We start from the raw sequence: 25,228 nt of genomic DNA, 5'->3' as shown, positions 1-25,228 counted from the left end.
CTTGTTTTGTAAGACAGTATCACAGTGCTAGAGTAACTACCAAGCAGTGTCAATGTAATGAATTATCCTTGTTGTAAGCATTAGGGCCAGGAGTTTTCCTGAATATGTGAGCCTGAACAGGAAAAACCCCTGGCACAATACCACACGCAAACTCAACTTTTGGAGTGTTTCATAGGTAGACCTTCATAGGATGTCCTTGTTTTCTGATTTGTGAATAACAATATTGTGCATATTCATTTGACTCGTGTTAACGTTTTGAGGAGAACAAAGAGAACACTGCTTCCAATTGGTGTAGTCGGATCAACTTTTCAGGGGTTGTTTGTCTCTTAATGGAATATGCCTGACATTATTTAATTCTCTCTCTCTATACATACCAGCAACGTCACACCGATAAAGTTCAAAATTTAATGCTGAAAAGCACATCTGATCATTAGGCACAAACTGGTTGAATCAACATTGTTTCAACGTAACTTGTCAATGTAATCGTGACGTGGAACCTATGTGGAAAATACATTAGATATGAAAAAAAGTAATCAAGCTTAAACGGTTGTTCTGAGGGTGAAATTTCAACCACCGGATGATGTTATCATGGTCACTGTAGTGTTATGCTTTATGAGAAGAATCTTGAGGTGAATATCCCTTTGGTTGACTTTAATGAAACAATAAGTAACGTAACACAGGAGACTGTCTTCAATGTTACGACGGATGCACGCGGACCGACTTTCCCAATCACCTTTAATATGACGTCATGAGCATACCTGTGCCATGCACTATAATAAAATAGTTCCAATACAACACATCACGCTTTCAAGACATATGTTTCTAAAATGTCAACACAACACAATGTTTATAGTTCATCACTCTGTAATTAACTTGCCTCAACATATGAATTCATAAACAAACTGTTCTGTCTTTAAAGTTCAACAACTCATGAAACCAACTCATTTTCTGTCTTTAACATTCCATAAAAACAGTTGTTGTTTCTTCAACACTAACTATATATTACCCTACGGTGAGCTGGGTGGACTGCCAGTCACATTCATAGCTGCAGTGGGGTTCTTCTGTCACATTATGCAGGCTGTGCGTTATGCTCTCCGTATCTGTCTGGTGGTTTGACAACTGTACCACAAGAAGTCCTGTGTACTGGAGTCTTTGGTTCTGTGACAGGAGGTGGGCATCTGGAATAGGTAAGTGCAACTCCGTGTCACACTCTGGGTGTTCCTCTCCACCCTTTTGACAAGTCTCTGAAGCACTGCGGAGTGGTTTCAGGTGGCGCGGATTCCTGCGCAGCACTCCCGTATCTGTCGGGACCATGTATGACCTGGGTGTGTCACACTGTTGGAAGCACTGAAGCAGTCGAATTGACAATTGTTTAATATTCCAACAGGGGCAAGCAAAAGACAGGTCAAGGCAGGCAGGCAGGGGCCAGTAAACCAGAGGTGGGGCAACGGTACTGGACAGCAGGCAGGCACAGGGCAGGCAGAGGTCAACAATGCAGAGGTGGGACAAAGGTACAGGTCGGCAGGCAGGCTCAGGGGCTGGCAGAGTGGTCAGACAGGCTGGCTCAGAGTCAGGACAGGCAAGGGTCAAAACCAGGAGGGTGAGAAAAAGAGACTGGGAAAAGCAGGAGCTGACAACAAAACACACTGATTGACTTGACAAACAAGACAAACTGGCAACAGACAAACAGAGAACACAGGTATAAATACACAGGGGATAATGGGGAAGATGGGTGACACCTGGAGGGGGAGTGGAGACAAGCACAAAGACAGGTGAAACAGATCAGGGTGTGACAGTGCTGGAGTTCTGGAAGGGGTTCTGACTTTATACCTGTTGTTGTAGACACGCATGAAGCTCTGCTTTGCTCTATAGGTCGACACGTCTCACCTGCTGGAGGTCTGGCCACGCTGGTTGTAGGTTAACCTCCAGGGTGGGGACTGTGGTGCGGAGCTGTGCTGGGCTGTGGTGTTGCTCTGTAGGTCATGAGCCCTAGGAATGGGTCAGCCTGTTTCAGGATCCCTTTGGCTGTCTGCACTGCTCTCTCTGCTTCACCATTTGCTTGGGCGTAGGGAGGGTTGGTGGTAATGTGTCTGAAATCATAGTCCTTAGAGAATTGCGTGAAAGCTCTAGCTGAGAACTGTGGAGCAATGTCTGTAATTAGAATATTTGGGCATCCTAAACAGGCGAAGATGTTCTTCAGTTTAGCTCTTGTAGTTTCTCCTGACACGTCTTTGAGGTAAGATATTTCTAGATACATCTAGAAAAATACTCGTTTGTTTGCTTGTTGAGCTCACATATGTCAGCTGCTACTCTTTCCCATGGGCGACTGGGGAGTGGAGTGGTGATCAGAGGCTCCCTCCTCTGAGTAGGTTCGGACTCGTGGCAGTCTTTGCATGTACTGACTATTTCCTGACCATTTCCTGTTTTTACTTATTCAAGGCCACCACACACTACCTCTAGCTCGCTCCCGGCACTTCACAACGCCCTGATGGCTGTTGAGTATGCGCTTTAACATTTCAGTTCTCATATTTTGTGGTACTAATATTCTATCTCCATACAACATTAGTCCTTGTGTCATTGAGAGGTTCTGTCGGGGGGTGTAGTAGGCTTGCACCTTGTCTGGCACTTTGGCTGCATACTTAGGCCATCCTGTTGTCACATAGTGTTTCACCATCTGCAGCTCTGCATCTTGTTGCTTCTTGACGACGTCCAGCTTGTTGGTTGAGATAGGCCATGCTGTATGAACTGCATCCTTATGAACTGCATCCTTATAAGCCTCGATTTCACTGGTCAGCCCTGCGATATCTTGTGTAACGGCTGACTGGGGATGTCTGGAAAGGGTGTATGCTATAACAAGCCGTTTCCCCGGCACATACTTGGCTGTAGGGTTATAACACATCACGCGCATGAACCGTCTCTGAGGTCTTCACAGTTTATTAGTGGAATAAGAAGTTTGATCACTCTGCAGTGTGAATGTATCTAGGCCATACAGATATCTGGTAAACTTCTCATATGCCCAGTCACTCCTTTTCTATCTGTGCATGGCGCTTATTTGCATGTGTGAGAGTCCTGGAGCAATAAGCTACTGGCTTTAACTGTCCACCTTGTTTCTGTAGTAGGTCCATCCTAACCGATAACTACTGGCGTCTGCACTGACCATGGTAGGCTTTGTCATATCATAGTCAGGATCAAGGGAAAGATGAACCGAGCAAAGTACAGAGAGATCCTTAATGAAAACCTTCTCTAGAGTCCTCAGGACCTCCGAAGGTGAACATTCGCCCCAGTCTAACAGGGACAACACAGCCAAGACAACGCATGAGTGGTTTCGGGATAAGTCTCAGAATGTCCTTGAGTGGCCCAGTCAGTGCCCGGACTTGAACCCGATCGAAAATTTCTGGAGAGACCTGAAAATAGCTGTGCAGCAACGGTCCACATCCAACCTGACAGAGCTTGAGAGGATCTGCAGAGAAGAATGGGAGAAACTCACCAAATACAGGTGTGCCAAGCTTGTAGCGTCAGACCCAAGAAGAGTCAAAGCTGTAATCGCTACCAAAGTGCTTCAACAAAGGGTCTGAATACTTATGTAAATGTGATATTTCAGTTTTATTTTAATAAATTTGCTAACACGTCTAAAAATCAGTTTTTGCTTTGTCATTATGGGGTATTGTGTGTAGATTGGCTTTTTCCTCATCAATTTAAGAATAAGGCTGTAACATAACAAAATGTGGAAAGGTCAAGGGTTCTGAATACTTTCCGTATGTTAGATTCACATCTCTAAATAAAAGTTAAAGAACAGGATTCAGCCAGTGGCTCAAATGGAACTATCCAAGCTGTAGATAAATCTTCTTTAGGTTGTTGATATTTGGTTGCATTGTCAACCAAAAACAATTCAATACTGCTTTTGTAACAGTAAATAGCCTAAAGTTAAGGCGCTTACAAACTAACTTAACATTCAACCTTAAAATGAGTAACATTCCTGTCCACATTGAGGTTACTTTAACTTTAAATGTCTTATGTAGGTTAATCATAATAGGTGTTTATGTTCACGATAGCATGCATAAAATAGCATTCACAATTGCAGTAATAATCAGCGTAACATCTCAAACGGAATTGATCACTTGCCCCATGTCTTTTTTAATGTAATCTAAACTGCAATCCCAGGTCATTTGGTTCTGCTATTAGATCAAGCACAGTGATAACACAATCTGTTGTATAAATAAACAACATTTCTGACATTGTATTCCCATTTGAACTTTGCTGTGCTTTTAAAACCTGCTAGATGGTTAGGGGACCTGCATGGTTCTGGTACCGACCGACATTTTCGCTTATAAATCGATCTGTGGATACCGTAGATCGAAAATGGCTTCCACTGAGCAACAGCCATGGTTCACACCAACACATTAGTATTACTGAGCCTGTGTGACATCGCTTTTCGGACTGCTCATCAACTCCTGGCTGAACACCACATCACAGCAACTGAGCCACGGACAAAGCACATGCCTGCAGTCATTACATGCAACCAACATCCTAGCGCAGCAGGAGAAAATGATTTCATCACAGTAACGCATTCAGAGATTGAATTATTTTACATCAATGGCTATAAATCGAAGGCTTTAAACAAAAAAAACAATTTTTGGTCATAGATGGAGAATATTAATATGTTATGAAAGGTAAGTTCCTAACGAGTTCAGGAAGCCGAGCTAAAGCTCTGTGAGACGTTCACAGTGATTGGGGCAGACGTTTTGATCAAGAGAGACCTTCAGAAAACATGCCCATTTTCTCTAACACTAAACATACAAATATGCATTTCACAGTTAAAAGGAAGGTGAAATCTTAGTAATTTTATAATTTGATTATGCTATATTTATAAAGCATATAAGTCATTTCAAGCTATATTCATGCAGTTTTGTTGAGTAAGAAATACATCAAAAAATATTTTATTTGTATCATATTTGTACTGTGTACTTGAGCTTGTGTTCTCAAAAGTGACGACACCTCAACAACTTATAATATTTTTTTACCAGAAAGGTGGAATATTAACCTTTTTTTGATTATACAGTATTACTAGTTATTGTTTATGGCCCAGTCATGATGAATAATTACTTTTGGGGGTTAAGTCATGGGTGACAACTAAACCAATAATCTGACATTGTTTTCAAAATGGAATTAGGCTGTGCTCTTCAAATGGTTGAAAGCATAGTGATAACATATTGGAAATTCAACTAACCTTTGGCTGTCTTTTTGAGTGAGTGAATATAGGTCGTAATCTCATTGATCAACATCTCAACCAAATATTACCCAAGTTGAATTTTATTTTATTTATCCGTTATTTTACTAGGTAAGTTGACTGAGAACACGTTCTCATTTACATCAACGACCTGGGGAATACAGGGGAGAGGAGGGGGATGAATGAGCCAATTGTAAACTGGGGATTATTAGGTGCCCGTGATGGATTGAGTGCCAGATTGGGAATTTAGCCAGGACACCAGGGTTAACATCCCTAATCTTACGATAAGTGCCATGGGATCTTTAATGACCTCAGAGAGCCAGGACAACCGTTTAACATCCCATCCGAAAGACAGCACCCTACACAGGGCAGTGTCCCCAATCTCTGCCCTGGGGCATTGGGATATTTTTTAGAGTGTGCCTCCTACTGGCCTCCCAACACCAGCAGCATCTGGTCTCCCATCCAGGGACTGACTAGGACCAACCCTGCTTAGCTTCAGAAGCAAGCCAGCAAGGTGGTATGCTGCTGGCTATACCACGTGGTGTGCCCAGTGGGTAGGCTAAATGTGGTGTGCCCAGTGGGTAGGCTAAATGCTTAAATAATGATGCCCATACCATCATACGATGACAAAATCATACAAAAGTATTCACTGAAAGCCATGAGGTCATCTTTTTCCATGTTAGAAGAGGAAAATGACACATCTTGTAAAATTATACAACAATATCACTAGAGGCTGCTGAGGGGAGGACGGCTCATAATAATGGCTGGAATGTAGTGAATGGAATGGCATCAAACACATGGAAAACATGTGTTTGATGTGTCGATACCATTCCATTGATTCCATTCCAACCATTACTATGAGCACGTCCACCCCAATTAAGGTGCCAAGGGCCGCCGGTGAACCATATATTATATTCTGTTGCTCATTGATTACGGTGTATTTAGAGGACACTGGTGCTTCATCAATCTATCAGGTGATCTGCAAAGCAGCCAAACGGCTTACAGCAATTACATGATGGATACTCAAGTTCTGATGGTGTGCAGTTGTATAATAGGCTTACATCTGTGCATTACTGGCCTTGAAAGTCATGGAATAAGGGAATAGGAGAGTTATTCTATATATCACATATAGACAAAGATATCTGACTGTTTGCTGCGTTTCTGTTCTGTGTTGACAGATGCTCCGCTGCAGCTGTGTGCTGCTCCAGATAAAACTGTCTGGACTAATTTCATGTTTATTAGCATGTGGCCGTTTTGTATTGATTCCAGGAAACTCCACAGACAGCATTACTCACTGTACTCTGTCAGGGTCCTCTCATCCTGCAGAACTCAGCCCTGGTAGATCAGCCTGTTTGTCAACTGAAGTGGCAATGTTCTCCTTGAACTCTTTCACTGTCAACTGAGAAAAAGACACCGGTGTGAGGATTAGGCCTATATCCAGTATATGTAAGGCTACTGTAAAAGCGCTCCGTTGGATATGAGAACGTACCTGTCCGCCTACAGTGTAACTTCGACTCTGGGAGTCCAAAGTTTGACAGTCACCTCTATATCAGCACCTGGTTCCTCCATGGTTATGTTTACCCTGTGTGTCAAGTAACAGAGGCAATATAATAGAGTATCAAATCAATGCTGTCATGAATAGCATTATGTAAGGGTTAAGCAATGAGGGGCTAAACGCTAGCAGAACTAATCTTCCACAGAGTTGGGTATAGAGTCCTGAGCTGCGAACTGACCAAATTCACATAGAAATGTGAGTTATAGATCTGTTGTTCTCATTGAAAGCAAGTGTATGTGGTAAATATGTTCTATGTGCGCTATTTCTATGCTTCCGCTCTTAAGTTTGATTTTTGCATCTTTTACTCTCCGTTTAGTACACCAGCTTCAAACAGCTGAAAATACAATATGTTTGGTTATGGAAAATATACTTCACAGCAGTTTAGATGATACAATGATTCACGAAACTGTTTTGTCATTAAACTTAAATTAGGCAAACTATTAGAATTTTAGCAAACAGGAAATGGCAGTTATTTCTGCATAGTGCACCTTTAACACATTTGCCGCTAGAAATGTGTTCATTTGCAGGTAGAAAGAAATGTGTTCCACATCCACTGAAGTAGCAAGAAAATGTACTATATTGCTGTAGTAGTTGCCTTGGCAACCAAACCGAGTTACTAGTTAAGCTAACCAAGCCAACAGTCCGAAATTGCTAGTATGAAAATTCGAATTCAATAATGTTTTCAATTCGACATTTGCTATCAAAAATCAGCTCAAACGTAGAATATGTAAGAACGAACTATAAGCCATTGAATTCTACCATGCTGATGTACCCGTGCATGATATAAAATGCTCTTGAAGCCAATCATAAACGAATATAAAACAATATCCTTGTTATAATGTGGCTAATATAACTTTCATTGGGTAGTTAGCTAGCTACTGCCTAAACAAAGATACTATGTGGTCTAACGTTCATGGAAGCTGCCACAGCTATCTAGCGAAAATAGCTAGCTAGCTGAATGGCTAACATCCTTGCCTTGAAGCAAACACGGTCAAACAAAAACTTTTCATGTCAGCGTTCTCTTGATAGAAATCAATTTTAATTGTAGATGGAACTTATACAAAAGTAATGGTCCAATCAATTTCACACGAATATTGACAAAATACGACAGTGAAACTTGTAGCTAGGTATCTCACAGCTACGTTAGCTTTTAGCTAACGTTACCATTAGCTGTATGAAGTTAGCGAGCTATCTACCGACCACCTAGCTAGTTACTTACTTAATTACTTTATCGCTCCTATCTGTGAAGTTAAATCTTCCGATTTCACCAGTGTTTACCGATTATTCAGTGTGGCATGTAAAGCTAACTAGTTCCTCCTATGATGATAACAACTGCGGTTCAAGTAACGTGACATATGATTAGCTACCAGAACAGCTGTGACGTTTCAAACATACAGTAACAAATGGGACGTGCTCATCAAGTCAGTTCAACTTGTTTAGCTTATATCTGCTAAATGGATCTGCTAGCCAGATAGATAATATCCCCAGTACAGTTACAGTAGTAGATGAAGGTAAAGTGTGGATGTTTTTGTTAAACCAGGCCTGTATGAAAGTAGGGGAAACCAAGAGGTCCAAGACCTCATTAACAAGGTGAGACATGATTTCCTTTCTTTACAAGGCATCCCATCAAAGTGAACAGGGCTTCCAGTTCCAACAAAGGCCTGAGACCGCTGGGATTATCAATTCACAGCTATGTAGTGATTGAGAGAGGAAGAAGAGCCTGAGTGGGGCTTGGAACAGCAATTATATATTCATATTACTGGAAGTTGACAGTATAATAAAAGGGAAACAGAGGAAGAAGAGCCCGAGTGGGGCGTGAACCAGCAATCCTATGTTCATATTACTGGAAGGTGACAGTATAATAAAAGGGAAACAAAGTGCTCCTTTTTACATTTGTTTGAGTCTTGTTTGTTGTTTGAGAAATGCAAGATACGTATGGGGTTGAAAAGCAGAAAGATGTGCCTGTCCTATACAAAATACTATGCAAACAAAAATAGAATCTGTAATATTTTTTTTAACCTTTATTTAACTAGGCAAGTCAGTTAAGAACAAATTATTATTTTCAATGATGGCCTAGGAACAGTGGGTTAACTGCCTGTTCAGGGGCAGAAGGACAGATTTGTACCATGTCAGCTCGGGGGTTTGAACTTGCAACCTTCCGGTCCAACGCTCTAACCACTAGGCTACCCTGCCGCCCCTGGATGACTACCAGGAACTAGTTTAGAGAACTGAAATTGGGACTTGAACAGTGGCTCCTACAGCACAGGTGGGCATCTAATAGACACTGCCACAAAAAACAGCTCTGTGCAGAACCATACATTTAAAAACATCCTTGTGCATCCAGAGATCAGAGCTGCAATAGGGCAGGCCACAAAAAGCCTGGGCCTCTGGGCAGAGGCAGTACAACATACACAGGGGGTCAAAACCTGGGGTGTATTCATTAAACATGTTCTGTTTCAAAACGTTATACAACAGAAAACGTTTATTCGAAACAAAAAACGAGAGTTTCTATTGGACAGATTCTGGTATGTCCCGCCCCGTTTCGTTTGCTTCCGTTGGGTTCTTCAACGGTAAACCGTTTCCGTTGCAAGACGCAATGAATACACCCCTACTGCTCAGGGAAATCGGAAAATACATGAATGAAGTCACTTTGGACTTGGACTGAAATGCACCCTTCCATTCTGTTTGTTTTCCTCTGGATTTGGAGAGTGGCCTAGCCAGGAGCCCAACCCGATGTAACGTTAATGGATTCCAGTCTACTTGGAGAGTGAACTGATCAGAACATAGATATAGCCTAAACATAAGGTGGATGTAATATGGTAAACTACCTTGGTGGGTCTGTGACTGGAACCCGCTCCCCCTGTCTTTCTTCCTCGGACTCTTCGGTGTCGTAATCTCATGTCTTTTCCGATTGCCCTGACGTCTTGCAACGGTTTACCGTTTAAGAACCCAACGGAAGCAAACGAAACGGGGTGGGACATACCAGAATTTGTCCAATAGAAACTCTCGTTTTTTGTTTCGAATAAACGTTTTCTGTTGTATAACATTTTGAAACAGAACATGTTTAATGAATACACCCCAGGTTTTGACCCCCTGTGTATGTTGTACTGCCTCTGCCCAGAGGCCCAGGCTTTTTGTGGCACGCCCTATTGCAGCTCTGATCTCTGGATGCACAAGGATATTTTTAAATGTATGGTTCTGCACAGAGCTGGCTTTTGTGGCAGTGTCTATTAGATGCTCACCTGTGCTGAAGGAGCCACTGTTCAAGTCCCAATTTCAGTTCTCTAAACTAGTTCCTGGTAGTCATCCACCATATTACATACTAGAAAATGCTCTAGTGGTTAGTCTCTTGATTATAGTTTCTGTTCAATTAGGAGAAGAAGCCAGTATGCACACAGCAACAGGCTCTTCTCCCAGAAGTGTACCATGCCTATTTTGGCTTTAGCCAAAACATGCAAACTCAGACAGCATTTATTTATCAGCAGATTCTATTTTTGTTTGCATAGTATCCATTTTTTTTGTATAGGACAGGCACATCTTTCTGCTTTTCAACCCCTACTTATCTTGCATTTATCAAACAACAAACGAGAAAGGTAAAAAGGAACACTTTGTTTCCCTTTTATTATACTGTCACCTTCCAGTAATATGAACATAGGATTGCTGGTTCACGCCCCACTCGGGCTCTTCTTCCTCTGTTTCCCTTTTATTATACTGTCAACTTCCAGTAATATGAATATATAATTGCTGTTCCAAGCCCCACTCAGGCTCTTCTTCCTCTCTCAATCACTACATAGCTGTGAATTGATAATCCCAGCGGTCCCAGGCCTTTGTTGGAACTGGAAGCCCTGTTCACTTTGATGGGATGCCTTGTAAAGAAAGAGGAAATCATGTCTCACTTTGTTAATGAGGTCTTGGACCTCTTGGTTTCCCCTAATTTCATACAGGCCTGGTTTAACAAAAACATCCACACTTTACCTTCATCTACTACTGTAACTGTACTGGGGATATTATCTATCTGGCTAGCAGATCCATTTAGCAGATATAAGCTAAACAAGTTGAACTGACTTGATGAGCACGTCCCATTTGTTACTGTATGTTTGAAACGTCACAGCTGTTCTGGTAGCTAATCATATGTCACGTTACTTGAACCGCAGTTGCTATCATTATAGGAGGAACTAGTTAGCTTTACATGCCACACTGAATAATCGGTGAAGAATTGGCAAACATTCAGTTGAAATCGGAATATTTAATTTCACAGATAGGAGCTATCAAGTAAGTAAATAACTAGCTAGCTAACGTTAGCTGATTTCATACAGCTAATGGTAACGTTAGCTCAAGGCTAGCTCGCTAACTGCTGGCTAAAAGCTAGCGTAGATGTGAGATACCTAGCTACACGTTTCACTGTCGTTTTTTGTCAATATTCGTGAGAAATTGATTGGACCATCACATTTGTATAAGTTCCATCTACAGTTAATATCAAGAGAACGCGGACGTAAATGTTTTGTTTGACCGTGTTTGCTTCAAGGCAAGGATGTTAGCCATTCAGCTAGCTAGCCATTTTACCTAGATAACTATGGCAGCTTCCATGAGCGTTAACGTTAGACCACACAGTATCTTTGTTTAGGCAGTAGCTAGCTAACGTTAAAGTTAGCTATGTAATTGCCCAATTGAAATTATATTAGCCACATTATACCATGGATATTGTTGAATACTCGTTTCTGATTGGCTTCAAGAGCATTCTAGGCCGTACAGTATTCCCTATAACGCACGGCACATCAGCATGGTAGAATAGTAGCTGATTTTTGATAGTAAAAGTCGAATTGAAAATTTTTTATTCGATTTTCATAATAGCAATTTAGGACTGATGGCTTGGTTAGCTTAACTAGTAACTCTGTTGGTTTGGTTACCAAGGCAACTACTACAGCACTATAGTACATTTGCTTGCTACTTCAGTGGATGTGGAACACATTTCTACCTGCAAATTAACACATTTCTAGCGGCAAATGTGTTAAAGGTGCACTATGCAGAAATCACTGTGCCATTTCCTGTTTGCTAAAATTCTAATACGTTTGCCTAATTTAAGGTTAATGACGAAACCGTTGAGAATCATTCTCTCATCTAAACTGCTGTGAAATATATTTTCCATAACCAAGCATATTGTATTTCCCTCATTGATTAACCCTTACATAATGCTATTCATGACAGCATTGATATGATACTTTATTCTATTGCCTCTGTTACTTGACACACAGGGTAAGCGTAACCATGGAGGAACCAGGTGCTGATATAGAGGTGACTGTCAAAACTTTGGACTCCCAGAGCCGAAGTTACACTGTAGGCGGACAGGTACGTTCTCATATCCAACGGAGCGCTTTTACAGTAGCCTTACATATACTGGATATAGGCCTAATCCTCACACCGGTGTCTTTTTCTCAGTTGACAGTGAAAGAGTTCAAGGAGCACATTGCCACTTCAGTTGGGATTCCTGTGGACAAACAGAGGCTGATCTACCAGGGCAGAGTCCTGCAGGATGAGAGGACCCTGACAGAGTACAGTGAGTAATGCTGTCTGTGGAGTTGCCTGGAACCAATAGAAAACGGCCATATGCTAATAAACATGAAAATTAGTCCAGACAATTTTATCTGGAGCAGCACACAGCTGCAGTGATGCATCTGTCAACACAGAACAGAAACGCAGCAAACAGTCATATCTTTGTCTATATGTGATCTATAGAATAAGTCTTATTCACTTATTCCATGACTTTCAAGGCCAGTAATGCACAGATATTATACAACTGCACACCATCAGAACTTGAGTATCCATCATGTAATTGCTGTAAGCCGTTTGGCTGCTTTGCACATCACCTGATAGATTGATGAAGCACCAGTGTCCTCTAACATGAATAGAGATGATATTCCTTGCTCTCTGTTTCCTCTGTCTCAGACGTCGATGGAAAAGTCATCCACCTGGTGGAGCGGGCCCCCCCTCAGCCCTCCCAGCCAGGCTCGGGGTCAGGGGGAGCGGAGGCCGGAGCGCCACCCTCCTCTACCACCTCCCAGGGAACGTCCCAAGTGCCCCCACACGACCGCAACGCCAACAGCTATGTCATGCTGGGGACCTTCAACCTCCCCGTTAACGTCATGGACCCTCAGCAGATCCAGGTACAGCTTTTTTTGTGTGTGTGTGTTACCCTTTTTTGGATCAAATTTGTCTTGGTTCTATGGTTTATAATGATATCCTGAGCGCCTGGTGTGGATCAGCACTGATATCTAGCCTGTACTGTCTACTACACTCTTACTAGATGTCAGTCCAGCAAATGATGTCAGGTTTGGGTGAGAATGCTAGGAATGCCAGAGTCAGCACCAGCACCGGGGTAAGAAATCAAATATATGATTTATAACATAAAATCCATAAATGAGGATGTATACTATCTATCAATTTCTATATATACACACAATGCTATGAACAAACATGTTGAGTAGCTGTCAACTAATACTCTTGCTGTCACAGAGCAATGGGTCCATGAATGTGCACATTGATATGGACCAATCGGTGCAGAGTGAGCCCAGGCTGAGACTGCTATTGGCTGAGAACCTGCTGAGGGACACCACTGCTCTCATTGAGAGGATGGAGGTGAGGTGTTAAGTTATAAAGATTAGAACAACTAGGAATACCCACAGTACAGACCTATTTTTAATGAATACACTGGCTCAAACGTGAAACATAAGTATTTGGAGAAACTGTTACTTGAAGATATTCTTGGCAGTCTCAGGAAGCAGGTCTATTTGAGTTCGAAGTAATTCAATTAAGATGACTGAGCAACGTCCTCCCCTTGCCTGCTACCTTGTTGCTCCATCTCAGGATCAACCAAGCGGAACCTCAACCCAACCGGATTCTGCTGCTGCACCTCCTCCCTCTTCCTCCTCCTCCACTCCCTCTCCCTCCACCCAGCCCATGGACACATCTCCACCTTCATCTACTCCCCCTCCATCCTTCTCTTCCTCCACTCAAACAGAGGGAGCTGCCCAAGCTGGACCCAAGTAAGACATTATTGCTAACTATCGCTGTCCTGCATGTTTTTTTTGTTGCTCTATACTGAATAAAAAGGATGCTGGATTAATTCAAAAGTTATCAAACTGGGCATTTTAATGTGAATTAAGAAGAATAGGGCTTAATCCAGAACTTGAGACCTGCATGCAAAATGTTCACTTTCGCACAGAATCTCCCATTGACATCAGCACATGAGGCTTGACTTTAGACATCGTGGTTGTTATTAGAAGACCTGTGATGCATGTAAGGATAACTCATCCCCTCTCCCCTTGACAGTCACCCCAGCCCAGCAGAGCTGGTAGAGATGCTGTCAGAGCTGAGGAGGGTGGAGGAGAGGCTTCAGCCATTCGTCCAGAGAACACACTCTATCCTAGAGTCTGCTACCACTGCAGAATACGCCAACACCGTAAGCTTTTCACCACTGCATTCCTCATAACTTAGTGCTTTGTGGTTAGGTACAATTCACATGCACTGATCAGACATAGAAAGTAATGAGCGTTTGCTGTTTTGCCTTGTACTGTAGTTGGACTCTTACAATACTTGTCACTTTCCCCACATGACTACCTGAAAAAAATATCAAAACACACATTCTCAGAAAATGGCTTAAGCCCTTTTCTTGTCACACACAGGAAAGAGAGGAGGATCAGCGGATTCTCAACCTGGTGGGGGAGGCCCTCCGTCTCCTGGGCAATGCCCTGGTTGCCCTTAGTGACCTGCGCTGCAACCTGTTGAGTCCCGCCCCACGCCACTTACACGTGATCCGGCCAATGTCTCACTACACCTCCCCAGTGTCCATGCCTGGAGCCGTGCACCATCACATCCCACTACATGTTAGTTGGCGTTGTATCCCATTGTCAAACTTGTTTTGTTGTGACCTGGCAGACACTTACACCTATTACATTATTTCTGTCTTATGTACATTACCGGTCAAATGTTTTAGAACACCTACTCATTCAAGGGATTTTCTTTGTTTTTAGTATTTTTTACATTGTAGAATAATAGTGAAGACATCAAAACTCTGAAATAACACACATGGAATCATGTGGTAACCAAACATCCTTCACTCCTTAATTTTGGGGCGGCAGGGTAGCCTAGTGGTTAGCGTTGGACTAGTAACCGAAAGGTTGCAAGTTCAAATCCCCGAGCTGACAAGGTTCAAATCTGTCGTTCTGCCCCTGAACAGGCAGTTAGGCCGTCATTGAAAATAAGAATTTGCTCTTAACTGACTTGCCTAGTTAAATAAAGGTAAAATAAAAAACTCTGCAGCCCGACTCATCTCAAACCATCTCTATTTGGTTGAGGTCGGGGGATTGTGGAGGCCAGGTCATCTGATACAGCACTCCATCACTCTCCCTCTTGGTAAAGTAGCATTTACACAGCCTGGAGGTGTGTTGGGTCATTGTCCTGTTGAAAAACAAATTATAAATCCACTTAGCCCAAACCAGATGGGATGGTGTATCGCTGCAGAATGCTGTGGTAGCCATGCTGGTTAAGTGTGCCTTGAATTCTAAATAAATCACAGACAGTGTCACCAGCAAAGCACCCCCACACCATAACACCACCTCCTCCATTCTTTACATTGGGAAATACACATGCGGAGATCATCCGTTCAGCCACACCGCGTCTCACAAAGACACAACATCGCTCATGTTTCTTGGCCCAAGCAAGTCTCTTCGTATTATTGGTGTCCTTTAGTAGTGATTTCTTTGCAGGCCTCCTCTGAACAGTTGATGTTGAGATGTGTCTGTTACTTGAACTCTGAAGCATTTATTTGGGCTGCAATTTCTGAAGCTGGTAAATCTAATTAACTTATTCTCTGCAGAGGTAACTCTGGGTCTTCCTTTCCTGTGGCGGTCCTCATGAGAGCCAGTTTCATCATAGTGTTTGATGGTTTTTGCGACTGCACTTGAAGAAACTTTAAAAGTTCTTGACATTTTCCGTATTGACTGACCGTCATGTCTTAAAGTAATGATGGAAGGTCATTTTTCTGTGCTTATTTGAGCTGTTCTGTCCATAACATGAACTTGGTCTTTTACCAAATAGGGCTATCTTCTGTATACCACCCCTACCTTGTCACCACACAACTGATTGGCTCAAATGCATTCAGAAGGCAGGAAATCCCACAAATTAACTTTTAACAAGGCACACCTGTTAATTGAAATGCATTCCAGGTGACTACCTCATGAAGCTGGTTGGGAGAATGCCAAGTGTGTGCAAAGCTGTCATCAAGGCAAAGGGTGGAAACTTTGAAGAAACCCAAATATTAAATGTATTTTGATTTGTTTAACACTTCTTTTGGTTACTACATGATTCCATGTGTTATTTCATAGTTTTGATGTCTTCACTATTATTCTACAATGTCGGAAATTGTACAAATAAAGACCCTTGAATGAGTAGGTGTTCTAAATCTTCTGACCGGTAGTGTATTTAGTTACAGTTGGAGGTTTACATACACTTAGGTTGGAGTCATTAACTCGTTTTTCAACCACTCCACCAAATTCTTGTTAACAAACTATAGTTTTGGCAAGTCGGTTAGGACATCTACTTTGTGCATGACACAAGTAATTTTTCCAACAATTGTTGGATTAATTGTTGATTATTTCACTTATAATTCACTGTATCACAATTCCAGTGGGTCAGAAGTTTACATATACTAAGTTGTGTGCCTTTTAAACAACTTGGACAATTCCAGAAAATATCATGGCTTTAGAAGCTTCTGATAGGCTAATTGACATCATTTGAGTCAATTGGAGGTATACCTGTGGATGTATTTCAAGGCCCACCTTCAAACTCAGTGCCTCTTTGCTTGACATCATGGGGAAATCAGCCAAGACCTCAGAAAATAAACATTTGTAAACCACAAGACTGGTTCATCCTTGGGAGCGATTTCCAAACGCCTGAAGGTACCACGTTCATCAATAGTACGCAAGTCGAAACATGCAACCGCGCAGGAGTCATACCGCTCAGGAAGGAGACGCGTTCTGTCTCCTAGAGATGAACGTACTTTGGTGCGAAAAGTGCAAATCAATCCCAGAACAACAGCAAAGGTGAATATGCTGGAGGAAACCGATACAAAAGTATCTATATCCACAGTAAAACGAGTCCTATAACGACATAACCTGAAAGGCCGCTCAGCAAGGAAGAAGCCACTGCTCCAAAACCGCCAAAAAAAAGCCACTGCAACTGCACATGGGGACAAAGATTGTACTTTTTTGAGAAATGTCCTCTGGTCTGATGAAACAAAAATGGAACTGTTTGGCCATAATGACCATCGTTATGTTTGGAGGAAAAAGGGGGAGGCTTGCAAGCCGAAGAACACCATCCCAACCGTGAAGCACGGAAGTGACGGCATCATGTTGTGGGGCTGCTTTGCTGCAGGAGGGACTGGTGCACTTCACAAAATAGATGGCATCATGAGGGAGGACAATTATGTGGATATATTCAAGCAACATCTCAAGACATTAGTCAGGAAGTTAAAGCTTGGTCGCAAATGGGTCTTCCAAATGGACAATGACCCCAAGCATACTTCCAAAGTTGTGGAAAAGGACAACAAAGTCCAGGTATTGGAGTGGCCTTCACAAAGCCCTGGACAGAACTAAAAAAGTGTGTGTGAGCAAGGAGGCCTACAAACCTGACTCAGTTACACCAGCTCTGTCAGGGGAATGGGCCAAAATTCACCCAACTTATTGTGGGAAGCTTGTGGAAGGCTACCCAAACGTTTGACCCAAGTTAAACAATTTAAAGGCAATGGTTCCAATACTAATTGAGTGTATGTGAACTTCTGACCCACTGGGAATGTGATGAAAGAAATAAAAGCTGAAATAAATCATAACTCTCTACTATTATTCTGACATTTCACATTCTTAAAATAAAGTGATCCTAACTGACCTAAGGCAGGGAATTTTTACTGGGATTAAATGTCAGGAATTGTGAAAGACTGAGTTTAAATGTATTTGGATAAGGTGTATGTAAACTTTGGTTAGTTTTAACTTTATTTGATATCGTTTGCCAATGGAACACAGTACTTCAATGACATTTTGAAACTCATCTGCAGATGAACCTGGGAGCCACGGTCACAATGGCGTCCAATGGCAGACCAGCTACAGACGGACAGGCCCAGCCCAGTCAGACCCCCGGCCAGTCGGACCAGCCAGGTCAGGGACAGACTTCCCCCTCACAGCCTCTCCCGTCCAATCAGCAGGCTGGACAGGGACAGCCCGGCCCCCGGGTCATCAGGATCAGCCACCAGACAATGCCGGTGGTCATGATGCAGATGAACACGGACGGTGTGTTGTCCCCTACCCGCCACTGATTGAATGCTTTCCCACAACTTGTCCATCCGTTTCTCGTCCACAAATGGCCCATTGGAAGTGAATAGCTCTACCGTTGCATTTATTCTCTATTGCCAAATGGTGTTTTCTGAGAGAAAGTTTACTTTCTTTGACTGAAAGTCAGGTCCCTGTACTGCTCAAATCGATAGGTCTCGTTCAATTTTGGGTGTTATTTTTTAAGTGTTTGTTAAACCATAGTGTCCATTTGTTTTTACACACGGTTTACAGTTCAAACATTGTCTGTGTGTGTTTACAGACTCTGGTGTTCCTCAAGCAGCTGGACAGCCAAATGTTGCAGGAATGGGTCAGCCAGGTGAGTGTTGGTAACACTTCATGATGATGTTTTAGTACCTCTGGTTGTATCTCCGAATAACTGCGGACTAGAGTAAAGCCCCGTAAACCAGAGATCCTGAATCCAATATTAAAGGCACAAAGAAAGAAACCTTTTCTTATACTCTCTCCCCAGGCTTCCAGATGCCTCCCGGTGTTCAGATGAATCCAGACTTCATGCAGTCCATCGTGCAGCAGATCGCTCAGTACACCGAGGCTGTAGCTGCTGCCACCGGGGGCGCCATCCCTGGCCAACCCCCCCAGCCTACCCCCCCAGGCTCCACTGCTACCTCTTCCACAACCACCACCGGCCCTAACACCCCCACCACCACCCCCACAGCCCCCCCTCCGCCTTCTCCCGGGGCCCCCCAGGCCAGGGTGGTGTTCACCCGGCCCGCCTTTGCTCCCAGGATCCCTCCACCCGTCTTTGGCACCCGGGGGGCCACCATCAACCTGAGGACTAGTGTGCCGCCCATGATGGGTCAGCAACCAGGACAGGTGAGCATGTTTGTTATAGGGGGTTTGGTGCCCTATGGGTTTAGTGCAGGACTGAGATTAATGTCTTGTAGATTTCAGTCAAGTTTTGACAAGAAGTTGTCAGACTTGGAATTTCAGCAGGAGGCATTCGTGTTTGCTAGTCGTTGTGGGCATTTCCATCGACAGTACCAATTGTCTTAAGCTGTAGTGCTCTGAAATCTTAATGACATCGCCATGTTTGCATTATATGCTAACGTTAACTGTTGACCTATGACCTCTCCCCCACAGCCCTTCCCTCCTGCTGCCCTCAATCAGATGATCAGTGGACTGGTGGGACAACTGCTGATACCTGGACAGATGGGTATACACCCCACCTTTCAAACCTCTTATTTGTATTTTTTTTTTTAGGGGGTGGTGGGTGGTTTTACATAGTTACCAATCACACTAAAAGTGAATCCTCTGTTTGAAGTGTTAAGTGTACTGTTAGCCGACTCTAATTTTGTTCCATTCTTCCTTTCCCCCCCAGCTGGTCAAACAGCCACCTCCTCTGCCTCTCATACCTTCTCCTCATCCTCCTCCAACTCTTCTTCTTCCTCCTCATCCTCCTCTGGCCCTATCCCCGCTCCTGCTCCTGCCCCTGGCACCACTGTTCCCCCAGGCCAGCCCGGAGCCATCCCCACCATGCCCCAGGGAGCTCCGCCTGACCTGGCCCAGCTCCTGGGCTCTCTCCTGGGGACCGCAGGGGCAGTTCCTGGGGCCATGGGACCCTCCATCACTGTGACTATGCCTGGAGTGCCTGCCTTCGTCCAAGGAGTGTCTGACTTCATGCAGGTCAGTGTCTGGATCGGAGTTTGTTCCAAGGGTATTCTGTGGATTAGGACATATAGAGCCTGTTACAACAGAATGGTTGAAACCAAGATTACATAATCCCCCAGTTAACTGACGTGTTAGTTGTAAGAATACCTTAATGGCATCTTAACAACATATCTTTCATATGATAAATTTTTATTTTCTCCCTGTCCATCATCTCGCTCTCCATCTCAGGCCTCCGGACCAGTCTTCCCACCACCCCCCAACGGTGCCCCCCAGCCCCCTGCCTCTGGCACCCCCCCCCCTCCACCCGGGACCACCCCTAACCCTCCCACGGGGGACGGTGCCGGGGCCCAGGGAGAGGCCCTGAATCCGGAGTTGTTCACTGGGATTGTACAGGGGGTCCTGTCCACCATGATGGGCTCCCTGGGCTCTCCCCAGAGCAACACTGAGAGCATCGCCCAGTTCATCCAGAGGCTCTCTGAGACCAGCAACATCTTCACACCCGGCACAGGGGACGCCATGGGTAAGAGTTCCTGTCTTGTTTGCTTTATTTTTTCTCTCTGTCCCTTTTCTTGAACCTTGCTCTCTCTTCCTGTTTCTGTCTATGAAGTGTAATCTCTTTCTCCCACGTTCCCTCTTTTTCTCCCATGCTCTCTCTCTTCCTCAAATGTTTTTGTTCCATGTCCACACAGTTGTCTCTCTCCCTCAGGTTTCTTTGGAGACCTACTGACCCTGGTGTGTCAGAACTTCTCCATGGTGGACCTGGTCTTGCTGCTCCATGGCCAGAACCAGCCCCTGGGTCGCATCCAGACCCAGCTGTCTCAGTTCTTCACCCAGCACTATCTCAACGGGAGCGAGCCCACCGACCACAACATTGCTGTGAGTGGGCCACCGTCTATATAACCGCCTCTGTCACCGTTCATTACTGTCACCTGTCATTAGTGTCACTGCACATGGGGCAGCACAAGCTACTTGATGAGTCTCATTATCTCTCCCCCTCTCTCTCTTTGGTTCTTTTTCTTTGTTATTTTCACTGTGATCATAGGCTGCTGCTGATGGTCTCATCAATGAACTTGAGGAGTACATTACCGAGAGCTTTGTAAGTACCGTAGTTCACTTACGCTGCCCCCTTTTATAGTCCGTGGTCTTCAAATTGCTCAATAATACCAGTCACTTAAATTCTCCCCGTGGCCAGTTGGTCAGAGGTGAATCAGTTGCTCACATTTCTCTCTTTGTCTTGGTCCTTCAGTCTTCAGTGGCAGTGTTGGAGGGTGTCAACGTCACTCAGACCAACCTGTCCTTCTTCAGACATCAGTTAACGCGTATCGCCACACACATACTCCGCTGCACAGGTAACATTCTGTCTTCATTGTGCCAAATTATTTTACTTGACGCAATTCATCTGACCTGGCCTATGAATGTCTGTGCTTTTGTCACTTATTGCTGGGGTTTTTTCACCTCCTGCAGACAACACGTTTGGGCCGCAGCTGCTGCAGATGTGCAACCAGGGGCTGTTTGAGTGTCTGGCCCTTAACCTGTACTGTCTGAGAGGAGAGCAGAGTGCCCTCACTTCTGTCATCAACCACCGCATAGTTAGTACATGCACGCACACACACACAATGTTCCTTATGATATGATATACAACCTCCCACTCCATGTCTCTCCTCCTTCCATCCAGGTTCTCTCTGTCTGTCAGATGATTTATAATACTCTTTCTATAGATTTGAAAAAAAGAGCTAAATGGAGGTGAAATAGGTGTGTTGACCCCTCTCCTGTTACAGAGGACGTTGTCGGCTGACATGAACCCCAGCCTGGTGAACTGGCTGACCAGTATGCTGACCATGAGACTCCAGGTCATCCTGGAGCACATCCCCGTCACAGAGGACCAGATACTACATTATGCCGTCCACACACAGCAGGTAATTAACACACACACCATCTCGCAAACAGGTCATAGTGTTTAAAAAAATTATAATTTAAGCACACTGTTAGTGTTCTAGAAGGCTCATTTACTGGACTACTATCTAACAATGCACATGGATACCATCATTTCCTAATCAACTGTCAGTTACGATAGCTGTCATAGATTCCATTACCTCATTCCATTCAAGCAATATATGTTAAATGGTTTCTTTTCAAGGGGGAGGCTTCTAATGCACAGGAGCCTCAACGTGCCCAGATCATGGAGGTAAGGTTTTAAAATGTATTTGTAAAATTAATTATATTGTCCTCGATATACCTTGGTGTGTTGTTTCTTACCATAACTCTCTTTTCTCTATCACCATCCCACCTTAGATGGAGGCCACCCACTCCCCAGCCCCGGCCACCACAGCTGAGGAAGCCATGGCGTCGTCACAGGAGACTAGGGCAGAACCCAGGGAAACTGGAGCCACCGGAGGGGCTGCGCCATTGGGTGGCGCCATGGCAGCAGCTGAAGCCAGCGGGAGGGAGGAGCCTGGTAGAGAGACTGAGGCCTGGACTGCTGCCGTCCCTGCTGTAAGAACACTGTTCAGCTCTCTCCCACTACTTGTCCAATCTTTCTCTCGTCCACTTTAGTTTCTTTGCCATTCTCTGTCTTCCACTCTGTCCACATGCTGTTTACTCTTTAAAAAAATATATTTTATTTTATTTTTTTAACATACAGGCTTCTAGTTGAATTTATACTGAATTTTTGCAAAACTGTCATTGACTTGTAGTTTGGATACTTGGAGAAAGAAAATAAGAAAGAAAATTATCCAGCAATGGAAGTGTTTCGCCTAATCAGATCTGCATCCAAACCCATTCAAGTCTTAAAATCCAGTGTGCAGTTATATGGCTCTCGAGTGAGTTTAATTGTCTGTCTGTTATTCTGATCATGTCCGTCACTGTGTGATAGGAGTGGGTACCCATCATCAGACATGACCTGATCACCCAGAGGAAGATGAAGGCCCAGCCTCCCATGTCTGACGCCTATTTACATGGGATGCCTGCCAAACGCAGGAAGGTAAATAGAGGCCCTGTGAATGAAACTAACTTATGTGCAAAAGACAAGCCCTGATCTCACAGGTCTTCCGTTATAGGAGGCATCCTGCAAGCTTTGTTGGTAGAATGCTTCCAGGCCGTATTTGTAGTTGACCCTCCATGGCTAAAACATGGGAGACTTGCTATATCAGGGCTAACATAAACTCTGATCATTGTAGTATCAGCATGCTATGTTCAACATTGAGTGCAAGGGCTTATTGTTGCACTAAAAGTTGGATTAGGGTATGACCAGGGTGTGTGTTTTCAGACCGGACAAGGGGACGGCGCTCTTCTCTCCCTCTCCGACGCCGTTAGCAGGGCGGCCAGGACGGCCGGAGTCAGGCCAGTCACTTCCCCAGACAACCTGCAGGAGGAGCTTGACAGCCCTGAGCTCCAAGAGGCCTATGCAGAGCAGGTACAGTCCTCCACCAACACTCACTGACAGAAAAACAAGCTGTTTCATTCCATGGCTTCGCTTATTAATATTAGATGTCACACATAAGTTAAATGCAGTGGTGGAAAAGGTACCAAAAAGTACCCATTTTCTAGTCAAGATAACTTAATAGAAAATGACTCAAGTGAAAGTCACCCATTAAAATACTTGAGTAAAAGTCTTTGTTTTTAAATATAAATTCCTTATATATTTGGCAAACCAGACGGCACTATGTGTTTTTCATTTGCGGATAGCCAGGGGCACTCTCCAACACCCAGACATAATTTACAAACAAAGCATGTGTTTAGTGAGTCCACCAGATCAGAGGCAATAGAGTTGACCAGAGATGTTCTCTTGATAAGTGTGCGAATTGGACCATTTCTGTCCTGCTAAGCATTCAAAATCAAATGAGTACTTTTTGGTGTCAGGGAAAATGTATGGAGTAAAAAGTACATTATTTTCTTTAGGAATGTAGTGAAGTAGTTTGCTTTACTATTTATATTGAAGTGTTTTGCACCACTGTGATTTTCAATATTGAACGATGATAGCTGATGCATTTTATATATTGAACCACCTTTTTTGTAATTGCCACCTTTGTCCTCTGTATCAGGTGAAGAAAGACATAAAGAAGCGAGTGAGAGAGGACCCGGACTTCAGCTCTCAGCAGTTCCCCAACACACACAGAGCTTTTTCATCCGACTCATAACCCAAACACAACTTGTTTTGCAACCCGATTCAATTTAAAAACATAACCAACCTGTATACATCATCACCATCCTTCAGTTTTACTTTTGGATTGCTCAGTATCACAACTGAATGCAGTTAAACCTACCATTTTTTTGTTGTACCATAGACACCTTGCATCTCCTTTTGACTAATTTACTGATTTTATTTTTCCAGCGCCTGTTTTTCCCCCACCCTCCCCATGATGGAACACACCTGATTTGACAAGTTTGTTTGGACTTTATTTTATGGATGACTTTTACCGTAACATCTGCAATGCTCCGTTTTGTTTAGCATTACCATGTCAATATTATCGTGCCTATACATCTAACCTGTTTTGTGTTTTTCATTAGCTTCCCTGAAAATAGAAATGGCTTATTTCAAGAGTATGCTTTCATGGGATGAAAGTAAATGCTGTTTTGGTACATGAATGTAAGTGTGCTGAATAAATTACTTGGTACACAATGTTGTTTAATGGTGCTTGTGGAGAAACAATAAGTACCGGCCTTTGTTGTCTAGGCCAGTTATCAACATATTTGATTTTTTACATTACCCTAATAAAAACAGTTCTGTAAGAATGAGGTTTGTGCAATGGGCCTAATACATTATCACAGCATATTGGCTATATTGAACCTTTATTTTAACTAGGTGTGAGTTAAGAACAAATTCTTATTTTACAGTGACAGCCTACCCCAGCCAAACCCTCCCCTCCCCTATATGCCTGCCCTGACAATATTGTTCTTAGAACAGATATTTAATTTAAGCTTTGAATACAAAAATAGATCACCCATAGATTGGTGTAGCATTTGGAAGGCACCGCTGAGCATAGATTTAAATCATTTGCAAGTCATTTTTTAAAATTTTACTGGACTGATTGTACCTGCGTCTGATGGTCATGGTGCTTTCAAGAGACATGGGAACTTGGGAAAAAACTAGGTCAAATCATGACGCCAGTGATCTTCAGGTCGGAGGTCTAGAAAGATGTCAGTTTCTAAATTGGGATTCAGAGTTGGATGGCCGTTCAAAACGATCTTTCCCAGTCGGATCTATTTTTCCCCCCCGAGTTCCCAATGGTCTTGGACGCACTGAAGTCGGACATTTACGAGTAGTTTTGAACACGGCATTCATCTCGGCTGAAGTAGAGCGTAGCAGACGGTGGTCCACTCACTGTCCTTGCGCTCTCCTTTTCTTCTGGTGAGACTGACCCGAGGGGACACCGTCTTCCACCTGATGGCGAAACTCGAGTCCCACCACATCTAAATCGTTCACAAATTCGTGTTGTTCCTATG

General features: G+C 43.5%; 1 protein-coding gene across 2 annotated transcripts; it reads left to right on the top strand.

Annotated features, from left to right (window-relative positions):
• Positions 1-10,875: 10,875 nt before the first annotated feature.
• Positions 10,876-24,521, top strand: LOC139365977 (BCL2 associated athanogene 6). 2 transcript variants are annotated; one of them, XM_071103049.1, is made up of 25 exons: positions 10,876-11,054; positions 12,035-12,128; positions 12,219-12,336; positions 12,726-12,943; positions 13,084-13,155; positions 13,293-13,415; positions 13,644-13,822; positions 14,109-14,238; positions 14,462-14,662; positions 17,887-18,118; positions 18,420-18,476; positions 18,630-18,991; positions 19,259-19,331; positions 19,497-19,801; positions 20,015-20,306; positions 20,493-20,662; positions 20,829-20,882; positions 21,033-21,135; positions 21,251-21,375; positions 21,565-21,702; positions 21,924-21,971; positions 22,079-22,279; positions 22,659-22,766; positions 23,052-23,198; positions 23,827-24,521. In XM_071103049.1, the coding sequence occupies exons 2-25, from the start codon at positions 12,048-12,050 to the stop codon at positions 23,920-23,922; spliced, it is 3,633 nt and encodes a 1,210-aa protein (XP_070959150.1). In that variant the 5' UTR covers positions 10,876-11,054; positions 12,035-12,047; the 3' UTR covers positions 23,923-24,521. The 2 variants fall into 2 exon arrangements, with proteins under 2 accessions (XP_070959150.1, XP_070959156.1); XM_071103055.1 differs by having other exon boundaries at positions 10,880-11,054; positions 17,887-17,986; positions 23,827-24,518.
• The last annotated feature ends 707 nt before the right edge of the window (positions 24,522-25,228 follow it).

Source organism: Oncorhynchus clarkii, chromosome 2, assembly GCF_045791955.1.
Source record: "Oncorhynchus clarkii lewisi isolate Uvic-CL-2024 chromosome 2, UVic_Ocla_1.0, whole genome shotgun sequence".
Taxonomy (NCBI): domain Eukaryota; kingdom Metazoa; phylum Chordata; class Actinopteri; order Salmoniformes; family Salmonidae; genus Oncorhynchus; species Oncorhynchus clarkii.
This window is presented reverse-complemented; position numbering and strand designations above follow the sequence as displayed.

Coding starts and splice junctions, on each gene's coding strand:
- LOC139365977 (XM_071103049.1), top strand. CDS start 12,048: ATGGAGGAACCAGGTGCTGATATAGAGGTGACTGTCAAAACTTTGGAC. Junction 13,416..13,643: donor CTCTCATTGAGAGGATGGAG/GTGAGGTGTTAA, acceptor GCTCCATCTCAG/GATCAACCAAGCGGAACCTC. Junction 21,136..21,250: donor ACACATACTCCGCTGCACAG/GTAACATTCTGT, acceptor CACCTCCTGCAG/ACAACACGTTTGGGCCGCAG.